The sequence below is a fragment of the Crinia signifera genome, chromosome 5, assembly GCF_055691185.1.
Source record: "Crinia signifera chromosome 5, ASM5569118v1, whole genome shotgun sequence".
Classification (NCBI taxonomy): domain Eukaryota; kingdom Metazoa; phylum Chordata; class Amphibia; order Anura; family Myobatrachidae; genus Crinia; species Crinia signifera.
In genome coordinates this window covers 28506294-28529517 of record NC_139221.1, presented here as the reverse complement: position 1 = coordinate 28529517, position 23224 = coordinate 28506294, and the positions used below count along the sequence as shown (strand labels likewise).

Below are 23224 nucleotides of genomic sequence, written 5' to 3'. Positions count from 1 at the left end.
CTGAGTATCAGAAAGTCCTTTAGACAATTGTGTTAGTGTCACAAATAATTGACCTAAGAGTCCGTATAGATGGTTTTCTCTTTATTAAAAGTCTTTTTCAATTTTATACTAATTTTATACTTGTTTAGCCATACCTCCCAACTTTCATTGGTGGCCTAGCGGGACCTTTGTGCACGGTGCAGCCGCACGCCTGAAATTCTGGGTGCATGGACTCATGGTGAGGGGGCGTGGCCTTCAAATGGTGTCACTTGTGCGAGGCCACTCCCCCATTTTGGCGCTGCTGCCCCTCCGCCTGTGGGGAATAGATGCTATGTGCATCCACAGGGAGGTGGGTATGCAGTCATAATCAGAATGTCGACAGAATTGTGTTGACATGTGCTGAATGTTGACACGTCCAGAATGTCTGTGTTCAGACCATCTAACATCAGTCTATGAGTGCACCTTTGTCTGCCCTTGTTGGGTACATGTTCAGAATGCCGACATACATGTTGGACTTCACAGTGTCGTAAATATTGGCAGCTACAAGTTTAGGGTTAATGTTAGATTTGTTTTAGGGCTAGTCTGCACTGCAGTTAGGGAAGGTTTAGGGTTATGTTGACACTTATGCCCCTTTCCCACTGCAGCCTTAAAACGGTATTTTGCCGATTTTTGAGGGCAAAATACCGTTTAAGGCTGCAGTGGGAAAGCGCCAGAGTTGAAATACCGTTTAAAGTTAAACGGTATTTCAACCCGTTTTCAGAGCAGGGTTTTGCACGGTAATCTACCGTTTAAGATGCAATGGGAATGCATCTTTAAACGGTAGAGATGATTGCTGATTTTTTTCAGCAATCATCTCCGTGTGTGTACGCTGCCGGGCTGAAAGATTAACCACTTTCAGCCTGGCGGTACGCCCCGCTGCCACCCCCCGCCCCCCCCCCCTCCCCTCTCCTGTCATACTCACTTGTCCACGGCGCGCTGCCCCGCTGTGTATAATCCCGACGCTGGCCAGCTCCGCCCACATGCCCCGCCTCCCACCGGCGCGCTGCCCCGCTGTGTATAATCCCGACGCTGGCCGGCTCCGCCCACATGCCCCGCCTCCCACCGTCCTGCTCCACACGGAGCAGCACTGGCCACCAATGTTTGATGTTGTAAGCCAGTAATATATAGATTGCTGGCACATGCCAGCAATCTATATATTTCTGGATCCACTGGGCACCAATGAAAATCGTAAGCCAGTAATATATAGATTGCTGGCACATGCCAGCAATCTATATATTTCTGGAACCACTGGGCACCAATGAGAATCATAAGCCAGTAATATATAGATTGCTGGCACATGCCAGCAATCTATATATTTCTGGATCCACTGGGCACCAATGAGAATCGTAAGCCAGTAATATATAGATTGCTGGCACATGCCAGCAATCTATATATTTCTGGAACCACTGGGCACCAATGAGAATCATAAGCCAGTAATATATAGATTGCTGGCACATGCCAGCAATCTATTTATTACAGGCACCACTGGGCACCAATGATGCTATGGGAATGCATCCTTACTGTTAACAGGCAACAATTCCACTGATTGGTTGTTGCCTGTGTAGTGTCATTTGTGCTGTAAAAACGTTTTGAAGAGCTAAAACGTTTTACCTGCAATGGGAATGGTACTTAAATGGCATTTGAAACTGTAATCTGCTGCAGTGGGAATGCTAAATACCATTTAAGATTACCTGTAAACTTAAACGGGTCTGCAGTGGGAAAGCAGCATAACAGACCCGTTGTCCACATTCTAATTAATGCAATTCACAAGCTCAGTATATGGCAATGTCAACATTTATGCCAGTGTCAACATTCTGAATGTCAGTATGATATACCACACCCAATAGGTGTCCCCAAGAATCCAATACAACATAGGCACAGTATCAGTGAAGACAAGTGTTCTGTACTGGAACAAACACTTTTCAAACAATGTAACCAATAAAATAGTACCTTTATTATTTTTATTAAAATGCCAAGAATAAAACCCAACATTGATGAAAAATAATAAATAAATTAAATACCAAATGCATAAACTGTTAACCCCTTCCCGACATTGGACGTACATTTACGTCATGGTCGGGAAGTACTTCCCGACACATGGCATAAATGTACGTCATGGATTTAAACTGTCACCGCGTCTATAGACGCGGTGACAGTTTGGAGATGTCTGCTGTCCCTGACAGCAGACATCCCCCCTCGCCGCCCGGGGGGGGCAGGAATGCCCCCCCCGGTCGGCGATCGCTGTGATTGGCTGTTCAAATGTGAACAGCCAATCACAGCTATTTCTGTGTTACCGGCGGCTATGCCGCTCGGTAACACAGAAAACGGTGGTGATCGGTGCTGTTAAGTACAGCACCGATCACCACCGATCCGCGGACACCCCCTCCCTCCCACCCGGCAGCACTATATCTTACCCGGCACCCGGCAGCCGTGTGGTGATCGGTGCTGTTATGCGCCGCAGCGCTGCCTCCCCCCTCCCTCCCTCCCCCCGCCAGCAGCAGCAGCACTAGGGACATAAAAATGAAAAAAAATAAAATGAAATGATTATATATATATATATATATATATATGTGTGTGTGTATGTGTGTATATACACACACACACACACACATATATATATATATATATATATATATATATGTGTGTATATACACATATATATATATATATATGTGTGTATATACACACATATATATATATATAGATGTGTGTATATACATATATATATATTTATATATATATATATATATACAGATAGATATTCCCGACCGAAGACGTATATATACGTCATGGTCGGGAGGTACTTCCCGACCGAAGACGTATATATACGTCATGGTTTTAAACTGTCACCGCGTCCATAGACGCGGTGACAGTTTGGAGATGTCTGCTGTCCCTGAGCCCCGGTCGGCGATCGCTGCGATTGGCTGTTCAAATGTGAACAGCCAATTGAAGCGTTTTCTGTGTTACCGGCGGCTAAGCCGCTCGGTAACACAGTGATCGGTGGTGATCGGTGCTGTTAAGAACAGCACCGATCACCACCGATCGCCAGCCCCCCCCCCCTCCCACCCGGCAGCCCCCCTCACTCCCACCCACCCGGCTGCCGCAGCGCCAGCACCCCTCCCACCCCCCCGCCAGCCGCAGCGCCAGCCCCCCTCCCAAAGCTGGTGACCAAAATGGGGTCACTTGTGGGGGGGTTCCACTGTATTGGTGCTTCGGGGGTCTTGCTAATGCGACATAGCACCCACCATTCATTCCACCACCAAAAATCACTCCTTCCCTTCTGAGTCCTGCCATGCACCCAACTGGTATTTTTTGGTCACATGTGAGGCATTGCCGTACTCGGGAGAAATTGGGGCACAGATTTTGGGGTGCTTTGTATCCTTCATTCCTTGTGAAAATGAAAAATTTTGAGCCAGATCTGCATTTTTGTGTAAAAAAATGTAATTTTTTACAGAAAAATGCAGTTCTGGCTCAAAATTTTTCATGTTCACAAGGAATGAAGGATACAAAGCACCCCAAAATCTGTGCCCCAATTTCTCCCGAGTACGGCAATGCCTCACATGTGACCAAAAAATACCAGTTGGGTGCATGGCAGGACTCAGAAGGGAAGGAGTGATTTTTGGATTTTGCAGCACAGATTTTGGTGGAATGAATGGTGGGTGCTATGTTGCACCAATACAGTGGAACCCCCCCACAAGTCACCCCATTTTGCAAACTACACCCTTCAGGGAATTCATCAAGGGGTATAGTGTACATTTCAAACCCCCAGGGGTTTCACCAATTTTGATACAACTGAGCTGTGAAAATGAAAAATTATTTTTTTTTATTTTCACTGCCCAGTTGTACCACAATTGGTGAAACCCCTGGGGGTTTGAAATGTACACTATACCCCTAGATGAATTCCCTGAAGGGTGTAGTTTGCAAAATGGGGTCACTTGTGGGGGGGTTCCTAACTTTTAGCATCTTATGGTGCCTAGAAACCTACATGGTGCCTAAAAAATAATCTCATAAAAAGGAGGCTCCAAAATCAAGTAGGTGCTCCTTCTATTATGAAGCCTGTGGTTTGGTCACCGTGCACACTAGGGCCACATATAGGATATTTATGAAAACAAAAGAATTGGGGGAATCAATTTTTAGTCACATTTCTCTAGTAAAATCTACTGTATTCGTTAGAAAAATGTATTAAAATTGAAACTCTGCAAAAAAAATGAAATTTTGAAATTTCACCTACACTTTGTTTTAATTCCTGTGAAACACCTAAAGGGTTAACAAACTTCCAAAATGCTGTTTTGAATACTGTGAGGGGTGCAGTTTTTGAAATGGCATCATTTATGGGGGTGTCTCACATACAAGTCCCTCAAAGTCACATCAGAACTGAACTGGTCCCTAAAAAAATCAGTGTTTGAAATTTTCTTGAAAATTTGAGAATTTGCTATTCATATTTTACGCCTCCTAGTGTCCAAAAAAATGAAAAGGAAGTTGAAATAATGATGGCAACATAAAGTAGACATATGGTCTATGTTAGTTATTAACTATTTTGAGTGGTATGATTATTTGTCTCACAAGCAGAAAATTTAACATTTTGCAAATCGCTAAATTTTCCATTTTTTCACGACATTTTGGTATTTTTCACAAAAAAACACAGACTGTATCGACCCAAATATACCACTAATTTGAAGTACAATGTGTCACGAAAAAACAATCTCAAAATCACTGGGATAAGTAAAAGCAAAAAAAAGTTATCCCCACTTAAGTGAGACATGTCAGATTTGAAAAAAATGGCTCTGTCAGGAACGCAAAAACTAGCTCTGTCAGGAAGGGGTTAAAAGAGGAGTTATCTGTCTGTCATCTCTTTTAATGGCTACGTTTTATGCTCCAAGCTCAGGATCATTTATGATGTAATGTCTGCTCACTTACAGAATTCTATATTTGAATGCAGATTTCTTACATCTTGTCATTTACTGTTATACACCTGGTGCGCCACCAAGTGGTCATAGGAGGATACAACTGGTGGGCATTCTTAAATTTGTTGGACATCCAATACATTATTACATTTTGATGGCAGACATAGGGGGTTATTCTGATTCGCTCGGAAAGGCACAATCGCTCTCTAATGGACAAAACCATATGCACTGCAGGTGTGGCTGATGTAACATGTGCAGAGAGAGTTAGATTTGGGTGGGGGGTGTACTTCCAACTGATATCTACTGTATATTGCAGTGTAAAAATAAAGCAGCCAGTATTTACCCTGCACGGAAACAATAAAACACCCAAATCTAACTCTCTGCACGTTACATCAGCCCCACCTGCAGTGCATATGGTTTTGTCTATTAGAGAGGGACTGTGCCTTTCTGAGTGAATCAGAATAACCCCCATAATGTTTAATAAATAAAAAGGATTGATGCAAAAGAACATAAACAGCTCAATTTATATACATTTCGCACATGTATGCTAATAGTAAAATAATAATGATGATAATTATAAGAAATTCTCAGATTATGATATTAAGGGGGGGGGGGGTATTCAATTACTTTACGGTGGCAGGGATCTCAGGCACTTGCCAGCCCGGCGAAGGGGGGGATGAGTCGGACTTCCATTGCCGGCATTTGAATGCCACATCAACAGCAATCCCACCCACCTCCGCCAAGGGCATAGCTACCATAGGTGCAGTGGGTGCATCTGCTGTTGGGCTCAGAGCTGAGGGGGGCCCACCTTCTTTGTATAAGGTACATATGTGTTATTTACATTTATCACCATTGGTTGGTATATAGGGGCCCTTACAAATATTTAATATGCTATGGGGCCCACAAATATCTAGTTACACCCCTGTCCTGTGCCCATATTAGAATTCCCCCCCAAATACCCTTTTAAGTTTTTCACAGAGGTCATGATGCCGGACGGGAGAGGGAAAGTTAATAATTATAAATGCTAATAAAAATCAGTCTCTAAACTGCATATTTTCACTGCCAAATTATAAAAGCCGTCTGCTTTCAATGATCACAAATGAGATGACACTCTGCCTAAAACCGTTAATACAGGAAAGAGAATTTCATGTTATCAATTTTGTGCTGGATGTGACGACCGGCGTGAAATGACCTTCTTTGCCTTGGCTTGATTTACAAACCACTTTCAGATAACAGCCAATTTGTAAGCTGCGCAGGAAAGAGCGGGAACGGGACACTTAGCATTTTCAAGATTGAATTAGTTGTGTCAACTTTCGAAAGCGCAAAACACAAAAGTGTTTTGCAGTAACCTATATTTTTAAATGCGAGTGACCACTCCGTATAAATTTATTAGGCAAAGAGACACTTTCTTTGTCACCCGCAGTTTGGAAACTGATTCCGACAAAAATTTGTAAGAATTTGCAATAAATTTTCACCTTTTTTGATAGAATAAATCGTTTAAGTTAAACTTGAATTAAGTGAACGCGTTGGATATTTCTGGTTTGTTGGAAAAATACAGTATACGGATTGCAGAGAGTTATTGAAATTTTGCCACGCAAACTCAAACGTTCACCTTGAACTTAGAGTAACTGTAAAAATTGTGAAATGAAAAAGTTTAGTTGCGTAGGCAAAAAAGTAACTTTTATAGTTTTACTCAATAATTGAATAATTACTTTAATCCGTGAGCTGCAGTTTTCAAATTCAAGAAATGTATTTTCATATTTTGAAGCATTATGCGGGGTACACACCAGGACGACCCGCTCACGATGCACATCGTGAGCGGGTCGTCAGTGTCTCGTCCGACCCGCTCACGATGACGCGGGAGGGCACGACCCGCTCACGATGTGCACCGTGAGCGGGTCCGATCCGATGGCGACCCGCACCCGGTTCTATGGTCGTCATTGAGATCCTACCTGCAGCAGGTAGGATCTCAATAACGACCGACCGACCCGCGGGACCGCGCATCGGATCGGAATCGCTCCACACCAGGTCAGAAAAGGGCCCAATCAGCACACAATCTACATCCGATTGATCGGAATTGGATCTAGATTGTGCTGATCGGGCCCTAGTCGTCCTGGTGTGTACCTAGCATTAGATTGGAGTAACACACTGGCTTGCAACCACAGCCCGCCTCTTACCAGAAAATACTGTACAGGTACACGTAACCAGATATTTTTTATCATTCTAAAGGTGCGCACACACTTAAAGATTTATCTGTCCAATCTATCTAGTGGGAACAAAAAGCTAGAAATGTATGGGAGCATATGACAATCAAAAATTTCCACCCAAATGCAGGAAAACAGAAAAAAAGATATGCTTTGATAAATTTCTAATATCAGAATGATTTAAACAATTTGTCTGACTGATCACTGTCTGTTTTCAAGCTCCCATACGTTTCCAGGTTTTTGTTACCACCAGATAGATTGGACAGATAAATCTGTACGTGTGTACGCACTTACAGTAAATTCTCATTACATCTATTACTGGAGTCTTCACCAACTCTCTGTCCTCTGACCATAGATGAACACTAGCTATTAGCCAGTCTTTAACACAGCAAGCCCAAAACAATATTCAATCTACAGTAAAAATGTCACAGAACAGCTTTGGAAAGTAACGTATGCCACCTCTAGCACACAAATATCCACTACAATCACAATCTCACATCTTATGCTGGCCATACACTAGACCAACTTCCATCCAACTAACAACTACTTGTATGGTTGGATAAAAGATAGGGAACCTTTGCACCCAGCTGTTGTTGCAATACACATCCCAGCATGCCCTGCAACACTTTTAGCGTGGCCAAGTAGCAAAACTGTATAGCAGGGCGTACTGGAATATGTAGTTCAACAACAGCTGGGAGCCAAAGGTTCCCCATCCCTGGTCTAGTTTAAGTCCAGTATTACCCAGACTTCTATCTGTGCAGGCCAGAACAGCTCGGGCAATCTATCAGTATTCCAAATCCTAGAACATGGCAGGAGACTCAGTAGGGCTAACTAGTGACCAACATAAAATCGTACTGTCCTACATTTAGAACAGGGCAATAAGCAGCTCTCCAGATGTAGATGAACTACACATCACAGCATGCCTTCCCTTAGTTTTGCTATTTGGCCATGCTGAAACTGATGCAGGGCATGCTGTGATGTGTAGTTCATCAACATCTGGAGGGATGCTTATTGCCCACCTCTGATTTAGAAGGCCTCAGTAGTCTGAAGCTCCGTATATTCAGCTGGACCCCAGACAATAAAATATAATTTCTGCAATGTTTTCTTTGTTGTTTTCTATAAATTGTTGGCACAGGCAGATGGTGTTATGCCAAGTTTTCCCATATACATCCACTTAGGAGTTTTGATCTAGACCAGAATGGACCTGCTGTAAACTCGATTGTTCTTCTCTCCCAGGTGAGTGCCAACAACAACAAGGAATAACCGATTCTTCTTTGTTATTTATATCAATTTGAAGACAGAAGTAAACTTCAATAAAGAATTTTAAGCGAACAAAGTATACAAATCATTATGTCCAGTGGCGTAAGTTCGACACAGTTGCCCGGAGGCAAGATATATATTGGACACACACACACACACACACACACACACACACACAGACAGACAGAGAGAGAGGACACATATATATTTCAGAACTCAGCTATAGAAGGGATATCAATGGCTTTCATTAACTGATTTAAACTAATAGGGGAGGAGAGGTGCCCCCTTGGCAGCAGGAGCCCGGCGGCAGATGACTCCATTGCCTCCCAGAGTTCTGCCCCTGATTATGTTGCTTTAGGCAGAGCTTGTGGGGCCAGAACCTTAAGTTTGGGTGCTGATGCCACCTAGTTCCAAAATGAAACATCTTTATTCCACTTAATGCTTGAAGTAACCACAGGGACATATGAGGAGGTTTGATGGCATTTTAGGGATATGTGGACATGTCTGTTAATATGATAGGAAGATGATGATGTCATGAAAGGGGTACATGGGGAGGTTTGATGGCATGTTAGTGGCATGTGTTCAATACGGATGGCCAGTCAGGGTTTAGAAGGGGGTATTGATGTAGGGCATTTGCAGTAGGGTAAAGCATTGCCTAGGTCACCTAGAAAATGAACCATCAATGGTATTTTGAGGAATAGCAAATAGTTAATATAGCATAAATCTGGGGCAACCAGTATTTTAGCAGAAAAATGAAGGCTAAAATACTGGATGTAGGTTAGCCTTTGACTAGTGCTTTTGCATTTCCCATCATTAGTCATTGCAAGTTTCTTTGTTGTTTTCACTATTTTAAGCCAAAATAGGAGGAAAACATTTTTTTGCTAATTATCCAAAGGGCAATTGGGGGACTGGATGATCATAGTTTTAGAAGGTTAAAGGAAAGGACATAGAAATACAATAAAACAGAGTATATTAGATTAACATATGGGTAACTTCAGAAGAGAAGAGACAGAATAAAGTTGGAATCTCTGGTGTCTGCAGTCATCGCAGAATAAAAACAGATCAATATTTCATATTCAAGTACTTGTAAAGGTTAATATATTGCTGGGGAACCCTGAGGAATTGAGTTACCTTCTGCACAGGGACGGACTGAAGATTCCAGAAAATGTGGAATAAACTTTCCGTTGACCTTGTTCATTTAAGTTACAGAGAAGTTTAAAAAAAAAAAGGAATGCAACTTTCACAAGGACAAAATGGTATTTTAATAGTTCTTTCTTGGCAATTTGTATTATGGCGGAGTAATCATTTTGATGCGACAGTCTCCTGATAATCGTGACTTGAGAATTTTAGTTTTCTTGGAATCTTGTGATGCAGGGAATCACTAGTAACTGTGGTGCATACAGTATTTATTCATTAATAAAACACATCCAACGACTGGAGCTCATCTCTGGTGTTGTAGTAGTATAAGGAACTTCTTCAGTGCGACCGCTGTCCCTATATACACAAGTGGAAAGGGATTCTACTGATCCCTCTCCCAGTAACTCTTACAATATGTATTGCTGGGGCCAAGCTGTGGAATGCATTATATTCTAGGATTTGGTACAGTAAATTTGGCAAAAAAAGCAACCCCCCATAGAAACCTGGGGTTGCTTTTGTTAGCAAGACTGGCGAACTGGCCAACAGGGGTACAGGGGAATCTCCCAGCAGGCCCCACTTCGTGGGACCCTACCATTTCATCTAGGGATCAGGTTCAACTGTGCACTTGAATTATACATTATACATGTTACCTTAAACTTATATCAAGGGGTCCAGCCCATAAATTCTCTCATGTCTTGGCAAACTGATGTGGTGGCTGGCCACACCCTCTCTGGAGACCACACCCCTAGACATGGACCTCTAACACTCCATTGGACCCTTCATGCCCCATTCTGAGACTGATGGAAGTTACACAGTAAGTTCTCACCAGTAGTTGCACATAGATTACAAAGTACCTATAGGAATATCCAGTCTGACATGTATAATATGATAATCACAGTGTATAAATACATCTACAGACAGTAACCCCAGAGATTCGTACAATAGAAATCAAGAAACCCCAAAAAGGAAGTCGGTGGTAGCTCTATCATAACGACATGGATCTCGCCACTGCGGCTCTACAGTAGCTCTTCCTGTAGCGTCTCTTTACCAAAGCAAAGCAGGAAGCACTAGTGATGAGAGGCATTAACATCTCAGATGCAGGAGTGGGGTCCCCCTTCAGTGATCCCTACTAAAGCCCACTGACTGTTCATACATTGCCTAGCGCTATCTTGTAGATAGCAGCACCAAAAATGAGTGGGACGCATAGCTCCACGGTCATGGATCAAGCATCACCACAATCATACATGGTGGAGAAGAAGTATCAGTGCACATAACATTACCCATAACACACAATCCTACATCTACCGCTCAGCCTACCGTAACAGGGCATTACAGTGACATTTTCCATGTATTATCAAATTTTGGGGGTATCTTCTACGTATGAAACGCAAGAGGACATGTATCGAGCCTTCTGAATGGTGAAGGAGTACACAAGTGAAGAAGTTAACCAGAGCAACCAATCAGCTTCTACCTATTTTATAGAGTGTAACTGATGCATGGATATCTAGAAGGTGATTGGTTGGTATGGACAAGTACTCAACTCTTTGGGGGAGATGTATCAAACTCCCTAGAATTTGAAGAGGGGTCAGTAGTGGTTCACCACCTCCTTCCATTGAATACATTTAGGTGCCACTGGTGGGTTCCAATCCAATCCAGTTGTGGTCACCCCAATGGAAAAGAAAACCTATTGCAAAGTGCACTGTGAATGGCCCTAATTCAGGTTGGCCTGCCCCCCCACCTTCGATCTCCTCGGTACCATGCGAGAGGATGTGTACGAGAACACATCCCCTCGCATGCCTCCGCTAGCAGTAGAAATCATTCGATGGCCGACGACCAATGATTTCTCCTGCCGTCACAAATATGTCAATCTCAACTGACTATTATTTAGGAGCACAAGGACGAAGACGGGGCAGGCGGCTGATGTCCTATGACGTTAGCTGCCCAACCGTGTACCCATGGGAACACCCAGAATTTTCATGGGGACTCATTAAAATGCTGGGCACTCCCATACGCATGTGCAGGACCGCTGTACTAATGCCTTTGGCGACTATCACAGTTGCGGAGGTGTTCGTACAGAGGGGGCAGTGGGTGGACAGGGGGCGAGCACATGGGGATACCCAGCGTTTTCTGGGTGTGCCCACAAAAACAGTTGGCGCACCGGAAAAAAACGCTGGGTGTCCCCATGCAAACCCAAGTGAGTCAAAGCCTGCACGTTGTGGACGGTTGATGTCACATGACGTGAGTGCCCGCCCCCTGTTCGGCCATCTCCGGCTCAGATAATAGTCAGATCAGACTAACACATTAATTTGCATGCAGCTGCGGGCATTGGCTAGGGGGAGGGCCAAAACAATCACATTTTGGAAGGAGGTATTTAAATGATAATATCTGCAATAAAAAAAAAAAAAACGTTTATATTCTCCTATGCATCTCCACTACGTCCAGTATGCTCAGAACAGTCAGTTCATCATTTAATTATTATGTGTATTTCTATGTGTGGAGATTGCATGGCTACAACTCAGATTTTTAAATCCTAGCCTGGAGAAAGGGTCCCCGTGTTACAGAACAGATTCCTTTATAATTCGTGAGCCATCATATGATTTATATAATACTGGCACACTGGGCGCCACACTCTATGCAAGAGATGAAGGGAAAACTAGAAGTATTTTGATTATTGCTTATAAAGCGTACTAAAATAGGACATAGAAATTGGGTCTTTTAAGGAGCATAAACACCTAGCGATCCCCGCAGCCACCAATATCTGCAGTAGAGGCTACCTGGCGGGTGCTGGCATCGGCAAGTGCATACAACAGTGGTTCCCAAACTGTGTGCCGTGGCTCCCTGGGGTGCCTCAGGACTCTTGCAGGGGTGCCACGGATTGGTGGTCCATGACCAATTCAAATTATTTACTGACAAACCCAGTGCTGGTGGCTGCCAATCATAAAATATGTGTACAAACAGAAGCAAATCCTGCCCTTTACCACATAATTGAACCAAAGAATCACATATAAACACAATCTACTTAATTTAATATTTTTCTCCACCAAGGGGTGCCATGGAAAAATTCTGATACTCTAGGGTGCCGTGATTCAAAAAAGATTGGAAACCCCTGGCATACAACCTTTGCTGATGCAGGCGAGAAATGGCAGGGGGAGGGAGTGGGGGCATGGCCCTTATTAACGATCACCCCCTCGTCTGTACATGCACAGATGACGGAGGGGGCCTTAACGACCTGCGGGAGCGTGCATTGGGGCAGATGTATGAACTAGCGTTAATTGCATATGCTACACTAATTGTTTTTTAAATGAATTGCTTGCCGCAGCTGTCCCCTTCATTTCCGGCCAGTAACTAGCGGCACGGGGGGATGTATTAACAGCCTTTTAGGCATACTTTGCCTGTTAAGCTACCCCGGCAGCTTCGCCAGCCCAGGTGGTAGAGGTTTCCTATTCCCACTGCAGGGACAACGCTAGCCCTGCTGCTGGCTCTGGGCTGCGCTCAAGATCTCGAGATAATAGAGAGATCTCGCGCATGGCCATTACAGCTAGGGTGGCCAATCCCGGGATCGGGATCGGCGGGATCCCGGGATTTGGCCCCCAAAACGCCGGGATTTCAATCCCGGGATTGGAGTTTCCAATCCTGGGATTTTCGGGATTAGACCGCGCATGCGCAGTCTAATGCCGGGCAGCGTCTGAGCACTCGCTCAGCCGCTGCCCAGATACTCCCATACCCGGCAGAGCAACCCTGCGCAGCATGACCTCTCAGCGTGACGAGAGGTCATGCTGCGCAGGCAGGCGGAGATGAAGCCGCCCGTCCACCTAGCCAGCCCACCCAGCAAGCAAGCAACTCCGCATTATGAAGTCGCCCGCCCGCCCACCTAGCCAGCCGACCCAGCAACCCGGCTCCCGAAGTAGGAAGCTGCCCACCCGGTATCCCGGCTCCCACCCTGCCGCCGGCCGGATGAAGCTGCCCACCCGGCATCCCGGCTCCCACCCATCAACCCGGCCGCCCCTGCAAATGTAAGTAAATGCGGGGCGGCCAGGGCGTTTTTTTATTAGGAAAGCCAATCCCGGGATCCCGGGAATCCCGGGATTGAGCATTTTTCAATCCAGAATCCCGGGATTGAAAAAATGCCCCGGGATTGGCTTCCCTAATTACAGCCAGCTGAGGGAGATATATATTTTTTAAATGCGCATACAAAGTGTTGCTGGGGGCGCCGATGAGGAGAGCCGTGGACATAGGACATAACAGCACTCCTTATCGACGCAAGGAGGGAGCAGGGCATACAAATTGGGTGATATAACGAGCAATATCGCTCATTTTATACCCCAGTGTGTATGGAGTGGAGACAGGTAAGCGTATTATGGGGGGTAAAGCAAGTCACTTTAGATCTGTCTTCTATGGGCTCCCAAATGCCAGTAGTCTTCCAGCTAGCTTCAACATCGATTTACCTGAGCTATAATCGCTGGTGCAGCATCCTACATACATTTATCAGCTGATGACACCCTGCTCAAGCTCCGCCCCATCTATCAGTGTGTATAAAAGTGAGTACAACTGTGTCTACATAATTATAACTGAATTATGTTTGTGTGTGTGTGTATTTTCCACGATAACGCTTGGACGCTTTAACTAATCGTCTTCACACTTTGTCCCTTAAGATAATAAGGTAGTGCGTAATCTAAGTTTGAAGGTGGGTTTTATCGGACGACCCCTTAAGAGTGACGTCATAAGGGACCATGCTATTTCTGTTGTTTTCATGCATTGTAATAAGTCGTTGGAAAGCTTATGACTTTCTGAAGACAACCAGATTTGCTGAAAGCGCCGCTGGGCCCTGGTAAAATGGGCATTGGTCAATGGGAGCGGTGTGGCCAATGCAGGGGGCCACACCTGTAAAATAAAATAAAAATTTGCGGGGGGTGCGGACTATGTGTCGGCGCATACAAAGCTCCCCAAGCAGCCCGGATCCTCCCCAAGTGGCAACAGGGAGGATCAGCGACAGGGGGGATGGTGGTGCGACAGTGGTTCACCGCTGGAGGCACCACTGGTATACCCTTTCTTTACAGTAGCATGCCCGGAAATTTCTCTGTAGAACCCGCTCTTACAGTGCAGCTCAGCCAGAGAGATTTCCGGGCATACCACCAAAGAGGTTAAAAAGCATAAACTTTCCCCCATCCACCGGAGAAACCTTAAGACTAGTCTTCAATAAAAACACTAAGGAAAGAGAATAAGAATGCGCTTGGGAGCACATGAGGCAGGGGGTGAAATGGTGTATCTATTTAGTCTTCACTAAACTGTAGTGGATGAGAATACTGTGAGGAGTTATTAATAAAGGATGAATAATATAAAAACACTGGGCGTATCTACACCTTTAAACATTTAGATACAATAAGCCATTCTTAATTATAATTAGGGAATTGGTACATCTGTCAGAATGAACTTAGGTCTACAGTCATTAGGTCGACCCCATTAGGTCGACTGGCTGGAAGGTCGACCTGATTTAAGATCGACATGGGCCAATGTCGACATGACTTAAGGTCGAATTTGCATAAAGGTCGACATGAGGAAGGTCGACTGGTCATAAGGTCGACATGGGTTTTTCACTGTTTTTTTTATCCGAATGTCGACACAGTCGACATGGACACAGTTGGCAATGAGAATCGGACCCTCGCATCGCTCGCAATGCATCGGGCACGGTGGCTCGCTTCGCTCGCCACAGCTTTAATAACCTCCTCTACGCCCTAGTGGATGGTAGGGCATGAAATACCGCCTGTCGGCACATGTCGGCTCAAAAAACAGTGAAAAACCCCATGTCGACCTTATGACCAGTCGACCTTCCTCATGTCGACCTTTATGCAAATTTGACCTTAAGTCATGTCGACCTTGGCCCATGTCGACCTTAAGTCAGGTCGACCTTCCTGCCAGTCGACCTAGTGGGGTCGACCTAATGACTGTAGACCTAAGTTCATTCTAATAGATGACCGCTTCCATAATTAGACTGAATAAAAAATGATAGTCCCAATTTACAATTTGATGTTTCGGTTGTAGTTTATATTTACTGGTCCGCTGGGCATCCCCAGCCTCGCAGGAAAAATATTGATAATAAAATATATATTTTAAGGTGCGCTCACCTGTATTAAGATGTCTTGATAAATGTCCGTGGGTGAAGTGAACTGTCATAATCACTTGATGGTATATGGTGTGGATTTTGGGGAAGACTATTGCTGAACCCCAGATTTGGGGAATACTCCGTCCGTCCAGGGATCCTCTTTTATCTTATGGGGCCTACACACATGCCGATTTTGTGCCATTTTCTAAGCGATTTAGCAAGGTCGCTTAGAAACTAAGCATACATCGGTGTGTGTGTGGGGGCTAAACCGATATAGATGCGCGGCCCCGCGCGTCTAAATCGCATTAAGATGAAGAATGAGCATGTCCCATCAATCTAGCAAAATCGTTTAGCAAGACCCTGCATATCGGGCGCCTTCTGTGTGGTGTCTTTTTTTTGTGCTCAACTGACCACCGATTTTGCTCATCTGGACACTCCCTGAAGCCCTCCTCTCCATTCTGCACATGCTGCTGCTGTCAGACACCACGCGCTGTGAACCCTCTGGAGCTGGTAAGTACTTTGCTCTCCACTATGCACCACAAACGCACTGATCACAGGTGGGGTGGGTTGGTAATGAGAGGGGTCCACTGTGCCACCAATGTAAACTTCATGGGTGAGGGTGTCACGTGATGCGCGCTGCACCCACTGCGCGCTGCCCCCCCAGCGCAAGAATATGGGCACAATGATGTTTGGGGGGATGAGAGGCGCCCACTGTGCCACCAATGTTATAAATTAAAGCATGGGTGAGGGTGTCACGTGATGCGCGCTGCACCCGCCGCGCGCTGCCCCCCCAGCGCAAGAATATGGGCACAATGATGTTTGGGGGGATGTGAGGCGCCCACTGTGCCACCAATGTTATAAAATAAAGCATGGGTGAGGGTGAGGGTGTCATGTGAAGCCCGCTGCCCCCAGCGCAAGTTTGGAGAGGGGTGATGGCACATTGCTAAGCTAGCCATGTGGTGTTTGCTTGCATGCTCTGGGGTGTTGGCACATTGTAAAAGCTAGCCATGTGGTGTTTGCTTGCATGCTCTGGGGTGTTGGCACATTGTAAAAGCTAGCCATGTGGTGTTTGCTTGCATGCTCTGGGGTGTTGGCACATTGTAAAAGCTAGCCATGTGGTGTTTGCTTGCATGCTCTGGGGTGTTGGCACATTGTAAAAGCTAGCCATGTGGTGTTTGCTTGCATGCTCTGGGGTGTTGGCACATTGTAAAAGCTAGTCATGTGGTGTTTGCTTGTATGCTCTGGGGGGATGGCACATTGTAAAAGCTAGTCATGTGGTGTTTGCTTGCATGCTCTGGGGTGATGGCACATTGTAAAAGCTAGTCATGTGGTGTTTGCTTGCATGCTCTGGGGTGATGGCACATTGTAAAAGCTAGTCATGTGTTGTTTACTTGCATGGTCTGGGGGGATGGCACATTGCAAAAGCTAGTCATGTGTTGTTTACTTGCATGGTCTGGGGGGATGGCACATTGCAAAAGCTAGTCATGTGTTGTTTACTTGCATGTCTATGATGGGGTAAATTGTCTTACCAGACCCCCTACAAAAACAGTGAATGTGTGCGCATGTACATGTGGTAGGGACAATAGATTGTAAGCTGACCTAGTTTGGACTGTTTATGTACATAATGGTGGATGCATATTGGTTAATTATGTATTTACATTTTATACCATATTATTCACACAGAAATGGCAAAACAGAATAGTTCCAAGAAATTCACCACTGGGTTCATCGACATATATCGGGCCCATGAATGCCTGTGGCAAATTACAAGCAAAGACTTTTCAAACAAACAGAAAAGGGATCAGGCCTACAATGCTTTGCTGGCCTATGCTAAAGCCAACAGAAGTGATGCCACCATGGAATGTGTGAAGAAGAAGATAGCGAATTTGAGGACCGTCTTTGTGAAGGAGCACGCAAAAGTGACTGAGTCGCAGAGTTCTGGAGCCGGTGCCGATGACGTATACAAGCCAACGTTATGGTACTACGACCAGATGCACTTCCTGCTGGAGAAAGAATCGAAGACGCATGGACAGAATAGCATGGATCCTGTGCCTCCAATTAGGCAAGAGGAGGAGAGCCAGGATCTGGTAAGTGTGAACACATATAGATATGCTACATGTCATCATTATTCATGGTCCTAAAGTATTTTATTTTACAGGATGCTACTCCGGAGCTGTTTGCGGAGACGTCTGAGACTACAGCGGCTACAGATCTAGAGTGCGAGGAAGTGGAACCCTCGACCTCTACCCCCCTGCCAACGCCAACGCCACCACCCAGGCAGAGGAAGAAGGCAGCCAAAAGATCTGTAGCCGGCAGCTCAGAGCAATTTTTTCAATTTGCGGAGGCAAGGCTTAATAAGCCTATTGATTCAATTCGGCAATTTTCAAACACGGTAGACTCGGAGATGCGTTCTATGGATGACGACACCCGTCGGAAATTCAAATGCATCGTGTACGACGCAATAATTCGGGCACAGGATAAAAACATTCCTGATGACCTCAAATTAATGCGCGACCCGATGCATTACGCATCTGGCGGACCCACACCACAGTATCCCTACCACCAACCCTATATTAATCCGGCGGCAAATCCTCCGCAGCTTGCCCCAGCTACCACGACGGGAGCCCCTTCACCCAACCCGCCCACATCAGCCACCACCAGCAGTCTGTCCAGTGGAATGTACTCAGCGTTCTCGAGTACACAAGGACAGGACGATGCTGTTTATTATCCATTATAATTTTCAAAACCAAAAACATTCCAAATTTTAAAAGTTGAAAAAATTGCTCTTCCATGCGTTTTCGATTCCGTGTAGACTATAATGTCTGCTTGTATACGTCATTTGGCCCTGACTCCAGAATGATGCGTTATCAGTCACTGTTGTGTGTCCTTCACTGAAGACTGTCCTTACCTTTGCTATCTCTTCTTTGCACATTTTGTGAGTCATCACTTCTGTTGGCTCTAGTATACTGTTGTGAGTTTGTTGGCCTGATCCCTTTGTTTGTTTGAAAAGTCTTTGGGCCAGAGGCATTTCTCGGCCTGATATTGTTGATGAACCCAGTGGTGTTCAATTTTATACTTTTATAGTATTTATAAAAAATTATAAAAAACACGGTATGGTGTCATTTCATTTCAAAATGTTATTTATTGTTAATTTTAAGTTCAATTATGTACAGGTATGGTTCCTGTTTGCAACACTTCTCCTGACTTCTCTCCCCTTGAAAAATAATCTTTTTCAAGGGGTGAGGAGTGAAGAGAAAGTACTGCAAACACTCTGGTAAGGTGCTATTATGTACAGGTACTCTTTGCAACACTTCTCCTGACTTCTCTCCCCTTAAAACTCCCCAAGAACTCCCCCAGCCCTTTGAACTGCCCATTTTTATTTAAATGAGTTTTTTTTTCGTTTTCCCATGCTTGAGAAGAATCTGGCATGCTTAAATCGCTAAGCAGAATCGCTGAGGCATATCGTTGACACATTTTGCACGTTCTAAGCAATATAGATGATTTTGTGCTCAAAGGAAATCTGCTATGCTAAATCTGGCATGCTATATCTCTGGCCAAAATCGGGATGTGTGTAGGCCCTATAAGGAGTCTGTGGTTATAGGGTGGCCCCAATGAACAGACACTTTCTGGTGTCTTGCACACTTTGTGGGATCATGAGTCACCCCTGCAATCATCAGTGCCACTATTGTAGATGTTTCATGATATATTTGCTCCTGAATGGAGGCATGGGACCAGGGTGGAAGTATAGGAGTGTCTGTGCCAAAGAGAGAGGACTGTGGCTGTAATTTAAAGATCATTAAGGTGAGAGATTTATCAATGTTTGGTTGCTTTGGTCTCTGTTGATGGTTTGATAAACCTCCACCTACGTACCACCACTGTCAGTGGGGCGGCCCATACATTATCATACCCTCCAACATCTGAATAGGAAAACCCAGTTAAAATGTGGAAACGGGGCGTAGCCACGGGTAAAGGGGGCCTTGTCCCCTTTCCTATACTGACAATGGGCAGTTGTAAACCCCAAAAAAGGTACAGGCCATAAAAAATGGTAATGTACCTGCCAAAAAGGTACAGTTGGAGGAAATGTATTATCAGATTTGAATCACCATATTGGGAGGGCTTGTGTCGACATCTGGTTCTGTATCTCCAGATTGCAGAGGATAACTAGTTTATCTGAAGCAACATAAGCTTACCAGCATGGGCATGTAACAAGGAATCATATACACTGGCATGTGGGGGTTGAGCTTTTAAGGGGAGGAACGTTGTGTGAAGGGAGTACTGATTTGATTGGTTGATGGAATATCAGGGGAGTGGCTCTACATCTGATATATGCCTATGATCTAGAAGGTTCCATCTCTTTTCAGTCAGATTCGTTGGAGGAGATAAGTGCAGTCTCTCAGACTCATATTCATCAGCTTTATCTGTACCTTATCCTTCTTTTCTCTCTCCATATTTCCCTTCTGTCTAGCTTCTTTTTCTCTCTGTTTTTCTCTCATAGTGATAGTTAGTCAGATGAGCTGGATGATATTCCTGAGTCATATTACTTTTCCTATGTCTATCTTCCTTCTTTCATTTCTGGCCTTTATCTTTATTTGCTGTCCTTCGTTTCCCCCTTTATGCTGCCCCTTTTGTTCTGGTAATTTCAGGGGGCTTATGAATATTTGGTTATAGCAGGAGATATTTACTTCCCTCCCCCCCTCTAACAGTGGGCTATAATGGTACAGGCCTCCATCCCAGTCAGGATTACATCCACCTGTTGTTTCCTTATTAGGCTATTGTGCCAGAAGCCCTGCTGCCATTGCCTCAGCTTACTACAGTCAGGATTATAGTGGCAGTACAGTGTAAGAGCTCAGCCAGCTCAGGTAGAGCTGCAGGGGATGGGCTGTTATGGGTACAGAGTGTAGGAGAGGTCAGCACCATTTTACCTCCCCCCTCTAACAGTGGGCTATAATGGTACAGGCCTCCATCCCAGTCAGGATTTCACCCCCCTGTTGTTTCCTTATAGGCTGCTGCCACTGCCTCACCTTACTACAGTCAGGATTATAGTGGCCAATACAGTGTCAGGGCTCAGCCAGCTCAGGTAGAGCTGCAGGGGATGGGCTGTTATGGGCATACAGTATAGGAGGCATCCTTATAGCTCCCTGGCTGCTTTGGCTGTTCAGGGATTTCAGAGTATAAAGTGATTCTTATATGTCCCCTGCTGGGAGCATGTGTAGAGATGGATTTTGCAGGACACACTTTAAGGACACACATACCCTCTCTGTTGCCTATGTATAGTGGTGGCAGCAATTTTGCGTGTGGACTACTAGTTTGTCCATCAATTCTTTATGAATCAGTGGGGTCACTTTGGTGATGTGTTGATGCTATTAAACCGCAAATTTCCTTGATTATGCAAATAGCCTCCATTCGCAAGCAATATTATTATCACTATTATATTATTAATAGTAATAGGTTCTGTTAATGCATTCTTGGTTAGTTCATAGGCTGCCATAGGGTACGCATATGTGATCAAAGGCCCGGCAGCGCAGTTCCCTCTTTAAATTTCTAAGCACAGCACTCCAAATCTAATTCCTATTATACTCAAGTATACCTGGCAATATAAAGCAATATTATTTATATACACCGAACAGATAGCTGTCAGTTCACCAACAGTACCGGTTTTGCTCACCCTTAGTGTATTATGTTAAAGGAAAATATGTGACAGTGATTATTTTTATTTATTAATTTATTAACAGCTATTATGTAGCGCACTTAACCCACGGCGCTTTGCGGGGAGTGGTGTAGCATTCACACCAGCCCTGAGCCAGTGTAGCTTGCAATCTACACACACACATTCATTCTAGGGTTAATATTGTTGGCATCGATTTTGCCTAATGTGTAGTTTTGCAGTGTGGGTGGAGTACCTGATTGCAAGGAGGTGGTACAGGCTTCGTACGTTGGAGCATTGTTTGTGGTCGGGCCCGTGATCTCAGTGCAATCAGTGTGATCTCAGAGCTCGGTTCCCTCTCTATATCTGCCATTCCTTTGTTCTGGGAACAGTAATCCATATTTATTTACTAGGGTACGCAATTATACCTGACAATTTGTAGCTGATTCTTATTGGTATTCATTTATATTTACTGTACAGTTATGTTTCAATAGAACAACAGTGCCTATTTTGCCCACTATTAGTACAGTTAGTGTTGGGTGACCAATTTCTATTAGTTAATTTCTTAGCAAATCTTAGAGCGCACTTTACTCACAACTTTACTTTGCAAGGATGCTTGTAACATTCACGCAGTCCCTGTGCAAAGGTAGCTGGCACTCTACACACATATATTAGATCTAGGGTTAATATTTTTGAGATTGAACATATTTTGTACCGTGGGTTTCGTCATATGTAATCATATGTAATGACATCTGTCTGGTTCAAAGGCCTCGCAGCGCATTTCCCTCTTTAGATCGGCCCAGTCCCTAGTTTTCTAAGCACAACAATCCAAACCTTTTTCCAAGTATACACAGGTATACCCATTCGAATTAACTGATTTTTATTATTAGTATTTGTTGTCAGTTAATTTTATAGCGCACACATGGTCCGCGCACTTTGCATAGATATGTTTGGGCATTCTTGTTGGGCCCTGCCCCAGTGGGGCCTGTAGGCTGTGTTCTCTGCCGTATGTCTACGCACACGTATTTCATTTGGGGTTTAGATTTGTTGGAAGCCAATTAACCTATCAGTGTATTTTAAAGCTGCATATATTTGCAAGGCACTTAATCCTTTAATTATTGTTATGGCCTTTTCAGCTATTTAGTTTTATTTATAAATTATATAATTATTTATAAATTATTGTTATCAGACAGGATATTTAGTTAATCACAGGCATTTTACAACCGTGCTCTTGGGTTTTTCGATGTATAGGTGGGGCCACGCTGTATGCAATTCGTGGGCATAGCTTCGCCGCACGTCAGCATTTCATAGAAAGGGTTGTTGCCAGGACTGTTCATTTTTTGGAAGGAAGTGCGTGTTTTTGTGTCCCCTGTTTTTTTTTTTTTTTTTTTTTTTCAGATGAAGAATAACAGACATTGGTGGTCGAGGTGATGGTCGCGGTCCGGATGGATGTATCAGCTTATGATCTCGATGGTTCTTCTCTTACTGCTAGGATGAAGGCAGAGTCCACGAATTGTAGATTCCCATTTGTTACCGATCCTGGTACCCAGTGAGGGGGAAATTTACACTGAGAATTTGTACGCTGTTTTGATTTATATTTCGGTTTTGGCACTCAAGGCGGCTAGTTACGTATAAGCATGTCAACTAATTATAATTTGTTTAATGAACAGGCTCAGTTACTTCTGCGGGCACAGAGTACGTAGCCCATAGTCAATAGAATGGCAGCGAGTCTTAAGCGGCTTCATTATAGTTGCCATATAGTCCTGGCAGATGTTTTCTTGGCATGCATGGTTGGGAGACATAACTCCTTCTTGGTCCTAATTTGAAACTATGTAGTTATATCTGGCCTATATATATATATATATCTGCGGGTTAGGAGGCACTCGCTAATCCAATCCACTTTTGCTGGGGTGTACACTCAGAAATTCATTGATGGAAACTATTATATACATGAGTA

General features: G+C 44.4%; 1 protein-coding gene across 2 annotated transcripts in view; it reads right to left on the bottom strand.

Moving 5' to 3' along the window:
- Window positions 1-23224, bottom strand: part of CRHR2 (corticotropin releasing hormone receptor 2) — a 188832-nt gene that overhangs the window by 132879 nt on the left and 32729 nt on the right. The window contains exon 1 of one of the 2 annotated variants that reach the window (XM_083186872.1): window positions 15646-15785. The exons of the other annotated variant lie outside the window; for it this stretch is intronic. Coding sequence (XP_083042998.1) covers window positions 15646-15694 — 49 coding nt within the window. The 5' untranslated portion in view covers window positions 15695-15785. Of the gene's footprint in view, window positions 1-15645; window positions 15786-23224 lie in introns of those variants that run through there. 2 annotated transcript variants of the gene reach the window in all.